General features: G+C 35.1%; 1 protein-coding gene across 1 annotated transcript; it reads left to right on the forward strand.

Moving 5' to 3' along the window:
- Window positions 1-8,805: 8,805 nt before the first annotated feature.
- LOC122802206 (putative olfactory receptor 52L2) lies at window positions 8,806-9,747 on the forward strand. Its single transcript, XM_044071869.1, has one exon. The coding sequence runs from the start codon at window positions 8,806-8,808 to the stop codon at window positions 9,745-9,747; it is 942 nt and encodes a 313-aa protein (XP_043927804.1).
- The last annotated feature ends 2,617 nt before the right edge of the window (window positions 9,748-12,364 follow it).

Consider the following 12,364-nt stretch of genomic DNA (forward strand, 5'->3'; position numbering starts at 1 on the left):
TATTTTGAGGAAAGCAATAAGAAGCTCTTTTGAACTGAATTTTGATATTAGTTTGCTGTAAGGAGAACTGTAGTAGGTGTTATGAAATATTAAAGCATTTCCACAACCATTCCTTTTTATACAGTCATTACAGATGGTATTATAGCCAGGAATTATAACTTTGGAGTTGTTTATGTTGGGTTTAAGCCAAGAATCAGTTACAGCAAGAATGTCAGGCTTGTTGGTTAATCCAGGCATGTACTTCAGCAGTTTTAGTTTGTATGCTTCTAACATTTATTGTAGCAACAATTAGATCACCATGGTTAGGGATTGGCTGTTGTTCAGTTAGAGAAGAGTGTGGGAGATAATTATCTGTATGTTCGTTATGATAGGTGGGGCCAGGACTAGGGTATATATATATCTCCTCTTATAGAATGACTTTGATATACTGGGGAATTCTGCATGCTTGCTTTTTTTTTTTTGAGAAGATTCTTAAACTTAAATTTGTTTTAGTTTGATTTGAAGTGCAGTTAATCAGACTATATAACATAATACGCAGAGATAGAGTAGAGTATAGAAAAAGGGAGGTGGAATAGCGATATTGTTCCAAAATCATCTCACCATTGAACAAATTGATGATAACACTCAAGAAATCAATGATGTTGAACTAATCCTTGCCAAATTAAAACTAAACTCAAACAAACATATCATTATTGTAGTTGGCTACATTCCACCAGGCAATAAAACTACTATAATGGAAAACCAGCTAAACTGGATCTCAAACTCCATGCCACAAGAAACTGTACTATTAGGTGACTTTAATATTGACTGGATGAACTGTTCTAGCCACATTCCAGCTACCCACATTAACCTCCATAGATTTACCCAAATTATATCCACTGCCACAACAACAGACAAAACCTCAAAACGCGAATCCATCTTAGACTGGATTATGCTATCTGACCCCACTCTAACATGGAACTCTGGCTATCTACCTGACAGTCTAAGTGGTCATCAACCAACCTACCTAATTTGGAAGAGACCCCATTACATAAGCCAACCCAACCTCAGAGTAATATGCAACAAAAAGACCTTTAAAACAACTGACTTCATTAATTCACTACAAAGCTGTAATTGAACACCCCTAAAACTACTATCTCTAGATGATGCCGTACAGTACTTTAACTCCGCTTTCCTGCAAATCCTAAACTGTCATGCCCCCTTCAGAACTATAAGACTAAAAGCTAACTATGCTCCATGGCTAACCAAAGATACTAAGACTACAATGAAAGAGAGGGATCTGGCCTGGAGTCAATATCAAAAGAACAAAACCAGTAATCTGAGGCAAGCCTACCAAGAACTTCGAAACAAAGCCAAAAAACAAATCAAACTAGACAAAAGTAACTACTACAAAAACATGCAGGAAAAGTATGCCAACAACCCTAAGAAATTTTGGGCTACAATAAATGGCATAATCCACCCAGGTAAAGCCACCACCCCAACCCCAGTACTACCAAACAACCATGACAACATTCCCACACAATTTAACAAGTTCTTTACCGAAACAGTCCAAACCCTTACCAATGCCCTCAATACCACTAGCAACCCTATACCAGGTGCTTGCAAAACCCACCCTACTACTCAAAACAATACCACCAACTTTTCCCTACACCCTGTACCCACTAAAATTATTTCACAGCTCCTTAAGAAACTCAACACAACCACACAAGCTGCTGACACCCTACCAGCCGAATTCCTTCAGATAGCAGCAGACGTTATATCCTATCCCGTGTCCATCCTCATAAACAGGTCACTTGCAGAATTCAAAGTCCCCACCATGTGGAAAACATCACACATTATTTCACTGCACAAAGGGGGCAACTCCTTAGAACTCAACAACTACCACCCAATCGCAATACTCTCACCTCTATCCAAGATATTAGAGAGAGTTGTACATTCCCAACTACTTTGGCACCACTTACAAAACAAATGAATCTCCAAAAGTCAGAATAGCTTTAGACCATCCCACAGTGCCACCATAGCATTATTATCATTTACAGATATAGTTAACCATGATAGAAACAAGGGACTGCTTGTATCTTCCATTTTCTGAGACTTATCTAAAGCCTTTGACATGGTGGACCATAACATTCTTCTGCTAACCTTATCTATCCTAAGCCTCAGCCCCTACACTATATCATGGTTTACTAGCTACTTATCTGGTCAACAGCAAGCAGTCCTATGGCATGCCCAGCTGTCCCTCCTGCTACCAGTATCCATAGGTGCCCCTCAAGAATCTATCCTTTGCCCAGTACTGTTCGCACTATTCACCAACCAAATAAATTCCTCCTCACTCACAGCATCAGTAGTACAATACGCAGATGACACTACCCTTATATGTGCCGCCCCCACCATAAAGGAACTGCAAATCCTCACCCAAAGCACTTTTACTCTAGCCAAAAAATGGTTCGCAAACATCAAACTTATTAACCCCAAGAAAACTAAATTAATTATTTTCGACCCAGGTCATGCTACCCTCCCCCAACAACACTTTCACCATTCACTCCAAAGATAACATTCAAATCACTCCAACTGCACACACTAAACTCTTAGGTGTAGAAATAGATAATAACCTAAAATTTGATATCCATATAGCACAAACCATTAAGAAAGTTAATAAAAAAACTAGAACTTCTCTATAGGAACAAATTCTTTATAACTAAACCAACCAAAGCTACTATTGCAAGAACTCATCTCTTATCCATCCTTCTCTATGCCTCTCCCATCCTTACTAATCTCCGCCAGAGTGAACTGAACAAAATGGAGTCTTGTTATAACAAAATAGTCAAGTTTGCTACTGAAACCTCATACAAATCCCATCCTTGTTTCACCTTTAACCAACTCAATTGGCTCAAGCTACCTCAACTACTTCTGTTTAATCAACTCACAACAGCAAATAATCTTTTCTACCTTCCAGAAAAAAAAAAAAAACCTGCACTTCAAAATATAATTAACCCCCACATCCCTACCAGAGCCTTACGATCTAGTTCTCAGAACCTAATAAGCAATATCAGACACAAAAATGATGCTGGCAAATCTCTCTTTACCTGTACTATTGCCAAAATTTGGAACTCATTACCCAGCCAAATAACCTCCACTACCTCCACTGTTCAATTTAAGAAACTCCTGAGAACCCACTTCTCTAACAATTGGCTTTGTTCATGCTACTCCCCATGTTAATTTGCACCAATACCATGTTCAAGGATTCTACTAAAGGTCCCCTAATTCCATTCACTGTAAAGCTTAATAATCACTGGTTAATTCTGTAACAAAACATTGAGAGTACTCATAATTTAGAAAGACAAAAAAAAATGTTTTCTTGTGTTTATATTTTATATTCTATATAAACCCTTCTACTAGAATGCTGTATGCTACCTTTACTAAAGGAATTGTTCATCTATACATAACTTATGTTTATATGGAACCTATATCTCTGTATGAAATTCTTGTGTAATTTCTTTATGACATGCTATTGGAGCTTTTCACCCCGGGCCTCCAATGAAAATGGACATGTGTCCAGTCGGACTTTCCCGGTTACAAATGTAAAATAAATAAAAATAAAATAAAATATTTGAACAAAAGATAAGGGGCAATATTTAATAGGTTTGGTACAATGTGTGAAGAGTGTCAAATTATAACTGAAAGCAATCAGTTTATAGCCGGTACAAAGCAACTAATAAGCAGAAACAAAGTAAAACAGGTTTTCTGTCATTTCCTGAGCATAAATAACTGGTATATGCAGTATAGTCTACTGGTCAAGAGGTCCTTAGAGTTCAAATGTTATTTCACAGAGACTTTCAATCACAGAGCAGGCATGTATTTGACTAATAAATGGTAATAGCAGGATTCTTCAGGATAAATGTGCTTACATTATACAATGACAAACTTCTCAGTAAACTTATAGGAATAGACCCTTGTGGTAGAGCTCCTGCAGTATCGAGGTCAGATGTAGTGAGTGCACCCTATTATACAATGACAAACTTCAATAAACTTGTAGGGGTAGGGCTTTGTGGCAAACCTCCTGCAGTATTGAGGTCAGATGTAGTGAGCTCAGGCTATTATATGCTGACAAAATTCTCAGCAAACTTGTAGGAGTTGGGCCTTCTGCTAGATTTCCTGCAGTATCAAGGTCAGATGTCGTGAGTACAGGCTCTGCTCTATGATGGAAGATAGTGACTAGCTGTAGGAGGAGATGACACTGAGGGGATATTTAACAATGCAGTCTACTACAGTGACCATCCAACCCTAAGTGTCGATTATTACTGAATAGTAAGATATATGTACATATATATATATATATATATATATATATATGTACATATATATATATATATATATATATATATATATATATATATATATATATATATATATTCTGCGGTGGTGCAGTGGTAGCATTGTTGCCTCGCAGCAAGAGGTTCTCCCGTTCAATTCTTGGCTGTAGTGCGGGGAGTGCCTTCTGTGTGGAGTCTGCATCTCCTCCCCATGGGTCGAGTAGCATTCTGAAAGACATGCATGAATAGGCGTGCCTTCATTGAAGGTTAGGCATCGAGCTGGCAACTCGGCACCATGAAAATCTACTGCCAATCATTAGCGGACTGGAGTTCTGCTGTGGCGAACCCTAACTGGGAAAAGCTGAAAGACAAACAACAAAAAGTAATATATATATATATATATATATATATATATATATATATATATATATATATATATACACATATGGCTTCACTTGAAACCATCAAATTTTCAGAACATCAGAGTTCTAATCATCGAGACCAGAACATCGATGTTCAGAACATCGAAGGTTCAAAGTGGAAGTGCCAGGTAAGTAAAAATTCAAACTTTTGGGTGTGTATGCAGGGCAGCAAGGTGTGTGTGTGTGTGTGTGTGTGTGTGTGTGTGTGTGTGTGTGTGTGTGTGTGTGTGTGTGCCATCTGAGTGTTGGCATTGCAGGTAGGGTATGGGAAATCTCCCATTTAGCGCTACCGCATATAGCGGTAAATGGGAGATTTCCCTTGCCCCACTGTAGTGTGATCTCAGAGTTGGAATATTAAAGTAGGGGGGGTGGGGGCACAGCCCCCCACATGGAGGGTACAGGGGGGTGAAGCCCCCCTGCATAAAATAGTTTTTGTAAGTTTATTTATTTTTGTGTGGTTCACTTTGAACCTTTGATGTTCTGAACATCGATGTTTTGGTCTCGGTGATTAAAACTTTGATGTTCTGAACATTCGACGGTTTCAACTATATATAAATATATATATATATATATATATATATATATATATACATATATATATATACATATATATATATATATATATATATATATATATATATATATATATATATAAATATATATATATATATATATATATATATATATATATATATATATATATAAATATAGAAAGAGATATACACAAACACATATTAGATAACTAAAATGAGTGTATAAATGTGTGACATACAAAATGATTGAATCATAAACACTGACAACTTCTCTCCCACTGTCAGTAAACCCAGTCTGCAAAACCAAGATCAGACATCAGCTGAACAGTGGTACTGTTAGGAAAGTTTTTTAATGTAATGTGTAGTGTGAGGGGTAGGGTAGGGTAGGGTATGAGTTATAGTTAGCACACATAAGTTTTAGTGCAACCCTTGTCAGACAGTGAACTGCTAGCATAACTGTTTTACCTGCATTAAGAGCTTTACATACAGTTGACACTACAAATAGTAGTCCATTATAAAAGAAAGAGTATAATATTGTGGGTCAGCTTCATGACATGCATAACTGACCACTGCTTCATAAGCAGAAGTAGTATCCTGATGGTGAACCTAACATGCCAAAATACACTTAGACAATGAAAGTTAAAATGTAATACACAAAGGCAGGGATTTTTGCAATAAATCATCAAATTGTTACCTTATAATACCTTTTTAGGACACAATATAGGAGGTTAGAAATGGTCTCCAAACATAATGAACTTATTATATGTTTAAGACACAATTGTCAAGAAATACACCTTTGCTTTTGGGGCAGGAAGTGAATCTTGACTTCCATGCTGAGAACATATAATAGGACTTATCATCAGGCAGTGTCAATTATAATTCATGGTAGTTCATGGACCTGTATTTGCATTATTTACTATCAGTAGGAGCACAAACTATTTCAAGGCTTTGAAACTCATTAAGCACTTAGTATTGCTATATAGCAAAGTGAGCAGAAATGAAGTGTTGTTCTGTCTGTGGAACTATTGGCTTAAAAAGATGTTCATCACTTTTCTGTTGCACGTTTTGTTTAAGGGTGTGGCAGAATAAAATATCTTAACAGCTTTGATAGTTGTCAAATGCTTTGTAATGCCACATCACGTAAAGAAAAGAGTGCTAGAGTGAAGTCTAGCCATTTTTAAATCTAATGGTTGATGAAAGGAAAAAAATTCTAGCTACAATCTGTGAGGCAAATTGCTTTATTGATCTCAAACATGTAAAACACTTTGCTCTCCTACTTTTTTTCTTTTTCTAACTAGTGACATATTGGGGCAGCTCACACTTCATGTGTCACAAAAAAATTACAACAAGTTCATCAGTCATAGTCAACAGAACTGGATATCAAGAACCACATCTCTGGCTTAATGCTTGATAATTGATTATGTCAAGAGACACAGCTGCAATCCTCATACATTTCCTGCCTTGTCAGCTTCCTAATAATGACATTCCTACTGTAGTGCAACGAGCACTGTGATTATAGTCCAAAATGGGAAAAAAGACAAGCATATTTTTAGTACCAGAAAGCTGGTTCTTTTGTTAAGGGCCTGTAAGCACTGGTGCTGTTTTAACATTGTGTCTCATTCCAGAGAATGACAGCTGAAAGTGCCAGATAGCAAGAAATAAAGGAATAACTTAAAATAGTGCTAACAACTGTTACACACTTTAAATCCACATGCTTATAAGAAACAGTATAGCAGAATGAATTGCCCAGTAGCTTTTTACTTTTATTTATTCATATGTGTTTACTGGGGTAGTGCATTGATCTCAATGGAACATTAGCAGGCACAGCTTAGGTAGCTGTTAAAGCAGGTTAATCTTCAGACCATAGCTTTAAAACTCTTAGCGCAAGAAGTCAGGACAAAAACTAAAATAATGGGGAGGGCAAATGCTCAAAATCAGGGACAGATTTTAAATATTGCTCTTACAAAATTAGAATGTATTTTGATTAACAGTTTTTGCTTTAGCATGCATTTTCTGAAGGATATGAAATGTAAAACTCGAAAGTCTTTCATTATTTAGTGAGTTAATTCATAAATAATTTGTCATAAAACCACAAATTTTATGTGGAAGAGACGAAAATATGAAGCAAATATTTGGAGAGTTGAGAGATATGTTACAGAGGGACATTTATTTTCTGTCTGCTGTTAATTAGGATTCAGATGCATTGGCAGCACATAACATACTTTGAGCTCCTACAATTCATTTTATTTATTTTTTTATATAATTAGTAATTCAAGAAATAGATAAAGGTTTGCTCCCTATAAAGACTTATGATTGGATCTCACCAATCATAAACCTTATTGTCAGTTTTGTTTTGTGTTTTAAATGGATATCAAGATCCACCACTCACGCTCTACTGTCAACTTCCAGAAGTTTGTGGGTGTGACTTAAAAGGGTCTATATTAAAAGAACGAAGAGGTGTTTCAGCGAACACCTCTTGGTCGACATGTAATGAGCGAATGCACTAATGTGCAAACACTCAAAACAGCGGTTTCTTTCCCTAGGAAAGAAACTGCTAGCACAAACACCCACACCCACACACACACACACACACACACACACACACACACACACACACACACACACACACACACACACACAGACACACAGACACACACACACACACACACACACACACACACATACACACTTTAAAACATAACAACGTGGGAGGCTGTGCCCTCTACACCCCCCAACTAAATATACCAACTCCAAGATTGCACTCCAGTGAAGAAAAAGGTGAAACATGGGGATGGGCAAGCGATTTTTTTCCCAGGGAAAGAAATCGCTGTTTTGAGCATTTGTGCTTTAGTGCATTCACTCATTACGTGTCTACCAAGAGGTGTTCGCTGAAACACCTCTTCGGTCTTTTCCTATAGACCCAATTCAGAATGCTTTCTTGATTGTTTAAAGAATGTAAAGGGCATAACATTTTAAATTTATCAGTAGCCTTGGATTAAAGAACGATTTAAATGTTAAAACCCAACTAAAAGAAGAAACAGCAAATGGTTCAACTTTTAAATGTAAATGTTTGATGAATAATTGTTGATCATGTTTTATAAATGATCACTGTTAGAGCAATGGGTAGCTTCACCAATGGATATTTGTATTTGCACTCTAATTAAACATGGATTGCTTCTGATTGCCTACACAATATAACATCATCAGGTTTCTCTTTCACCAAACTGGTACAGATTAGTTCTGAAAAAGTCTTACTTATTCAGAGATGAAAGAATGCATGATGCTTCTTTTTCCTTATTGCTATTAACAGTTTTTTCCTTCCACACATTTGTACATGATTCTTTTTCTCATGTTTTATGCTACTTGCTTAAATCATGGCTGGATTACTGCATTTTTATGGTTTGCTTAGTTCTAATTGTAATAACCAAAATGAATTAACCAAGTGAAAGTTTTTGCCTTCTAATGCTCATCTCTAGCTCATTCATTTTCAGAAAATTGGATGCCAGAAAACATCATATTCGGTCTAGAAGTTCAGGTATGGCTGCTAACAATCAGAGTCAGAACCAGCATATGGAATTTTTTATAAATGGTTTCCCTGGACTTCATGAAGTGCAACATTGGTTTTTAATTCCTTTCTCTGTTATGTTCATAGTAGCATCTGTTGGCAATCTATTAGTCCTATTAGTTATAGTAAAAGAACAACATCTTCATGAGCCCATGTATTACTTTATTTCCATATTATCATCACTTGATCTTATTACAGATATTATAATTCTGCCTCAGGCATTAGCAGTGCTGCTGCTTGGTACTTATGCTGTGCATTTTGATGTCTGTCTTTTGCAAATGTTTTTTGTTTACTTTACTGCTGCCATAGAATCAAATGTGTTAGCATTAATGGCTTATGATCGTTACATTGCTATTTGCAAACCTTTAAGATATTCATCTATAGTAACAAATACATTTGTATTTAAAGGAGTCTTACTTGTTGTAGTAAGGTGTCTTACTATTGGGCTGCCTATACCAATACTTGCTAGGATTTTACCGTACTGCAGTAAAACAAGTATTTATAATGTTTACTGTGAGTACCTTGCTGTAATTAATGCAGCCTGTGCTCATACTATCATGAGTGATAGTTACTTTCTAATTTTACTTGCTCTAGCAGGGTTACCAGATGCAACATTAATTGGACTGTCTTATTACAAGATTATCAGAACTGCATTAAAACTGAAATCAAATGAGGCTCAACAAAAGTTAGTAAGCACGTGTAGCTCTCATGCATTTGTGATTGCCTCTTTTTATCTTTTAAGCATGCTTTCAATAATTACAGGTCTTGTTGAAGACAAAATGCCTGCATATATCCGTGTCCTATTTTCTTTCTTGTATATTAGTGTTCCACCTACATTAAACCCTCTGATATATGGCATAAAAACTAAAGAAATCCGAAGATCAATAATAAAAAGATGTAAGAATTATTTTTAAACATTCTAGCAATTCATTAATGAATGTCGCTTTATGAAAACAATTTTATGATTACATGGTTTCACAGAAATAATCATACAAATGTCTAGTATTATTCATGATTAAGTTACTTGGAAAATCTTAGTAAGTATTGCACCATAAAACAAGTAGTGTAATGGTCCACATTATACTGGGAAGGCCAAATAAAAATGGAAAAAGTGTTAAAAAAAACAAAACCTGTAAGAATAAATGAATGCTTAATGTAGAAACTAGGATGTAAAGTTGGAAAATAACAGCAACAGTACTGAATATTGCAAATAAAGCTTTAATAAATTATTAAGTGGCTTTATCCCTATCCCAGGGACTTCATCACAACACATTACATCACATCACAACTATCATCTATTTATAACATTAGCCATAAAGCACCACCAATCAAAAATTGTCACCAGTTAAATTAATTAAGAACTCAATTCATATAAACTTTTACAGTTAAAACAACAGCTAGTATGTGTGCCATTTGAAAACGTGTACATCTATAAATTACAATAATAAAAATATGGGATAAAACCACAAACAAATTTATGGTAAATACAAAATTGTTATAATTTACTTGATCTTACTTTAAGTAGGGGATAAATACAAATAACTTCATTTAAATCTGGGACTACTGTATCTTTTAACCTAAACTACCATAGCATCTTACTATACTTCAGTTTGGTTTCCCAGTGGCCACCTCATAGATTAGTCCTAACATGTTCTAAGATAGCAAACCCAAATTTAGAACATTGGCTACTACATAAAAGGTGTTAGATTTTTTTTTATTGATGGCGTAGATGTGTTCGTATGTTAAAACATGAACATTCCACGCATTTCACAATGTACACCAAACCTTTGGATATGCAATTCCCTTAATATAAATATACCCTAGAATTCTCACCAATGTCTAAATATAAAAATCTCCTTCCAGTATATATGGACACTGGTTACATCACCCACACCTAGACATACCTGATTTACTACCCTTTGAATATCATTTCACTGCCCTGTTTTAGGCTGATTCAAATATCCCTTTAAGATTGTGTGATGTCTTATGCACAAAACTGGGAAATTTTCCAAAAGTTTAAATAGCATAGGATTGGCCTTAAAAATAGCCCAGTTTTTGGCAATAGTATTTTTTGCATCCTTAGTGCCAGGATTTAATTGTACTACCATAGCACATTCAAATCTTTCCTCAGGATTAAGCACAATACCTATAACATCATTTGTTAAACCCACACCCAATAAAGGCTTGTATTTGAACCCTCAATCATCCTGGACATCATGACAAATATGTCCCACTAAGTCAGTGGGGTAACCTCTAGAAACAAACATATGTATAATTGCATCCAGTTCTCTGACCATGCCATAATAAATGGAGTTCATCCTCACAGCCCTGATTCATTGACTTTTAACCAAATTCATTTTTTAAAACATAGGATGTGCACTAACATAGTGCAAATATGAATTGTTGAATGTGGGCTTCCAAAAAATTTGTGACTTGAAACCAACACTGGCATGTCATATTTTGAGGTATCCAAATGATTAATAAAAGAATTACAAAATGTGAAGTGAAATGTAAAAAAAAAAGTTGCCACATTCAAATATACTTAAAATTGCTCTGCCATGTCTTCAGAACCATGCCAAGGGATAAATATGTTATCTAAAAAGTGTATATACAATTTGATGTGCTGGTGAAACTCACACTTAAAAGCAAATTGCTTTTCCCATGAAATCAACACCAAATTGGAATATATGGGTGCACATGCTGTGCCCATGGCCACCACTTTAATTTGTTTAATTAGTTCAATCTCAAAAATATATAGTATAGTAGCTTTGTCTTTTAATAATTTTCTTACTTTAGCTAAAAGTGTATGCAAGAAAGAACTTTAAACTTTAAACATGAGAACATCACATGACTCAGGAAAAACAATGGCAAAAATTGAATGAGCTATTGGAAAAGTATTAATGATTTGTTTTGCTGTATTAATGCTGTGGACTGTTGTATATAGTTATTCTTTTGTTCTTTTGTTATATTTGAATTGTATTTTTTCAAGTTTATAAAACTAATAAAAAATATTTGAAAAAAATATGTATTTTCCTATACAGAAAAAGCATTCAAAAACCAAAAGCTGTAAGAATAAATGGATGCTTAATGCAGAAACAAGAATGGAAAGTTGGAAAATAATGGCCACAGTATTGAATATTGCAAATAAATCTTTAATAATTTGTTAAGCATTTTCATCCCTATCTCAGGGAATTTATCAGAACATGTCACATCACAACTATCGTCCTTTTATAACAGTAACCATAAAGCACCACCAATCAAAAAATCATCAACAATTAAGTTAATTAAGCGCTTAATTCATATAAACCTTTACAGTAAATACAACAGTTAGTACTTGTGCCATTTGAAAACATGTACAGCTATAAATTACAATAAATTTATGTTAAATACAAAACTGTTATAATTCACTTGATCTTACTTTTAGTTTGGGGTAAATAGAAGTAACTTAATTTAAACCAGGGACTACTGTGATTTTTAACCTAAAATGCCATAGCATCTCATCATACTCCAGTTTGGTTTCCCAGTCACCAC

The sequence above is a fragment of the Protopterus annectens genome, chromosome 5.part0 (assembly GCF_019279795.1).
Source record: "Protopterus annectens isolate FY-2018-M chromosome 5.part0, PAN1.0, whole genome shotgun sequence".
Taxonomy (NCBI): Eukaryota; Metazoa; Chordata; order Ceratodontiformes; family Protopteridae; genus Protopterus; species Protopterus annectens.

Coding starts and splice junctions, on each gene's coding strand:
- LOC122802206 (XM_044071869.1), top strand. CDS start 8,806: ATGGCTGCTAACAATCAGAGTCAGAACCAGCATATGGAATTTTTTATA.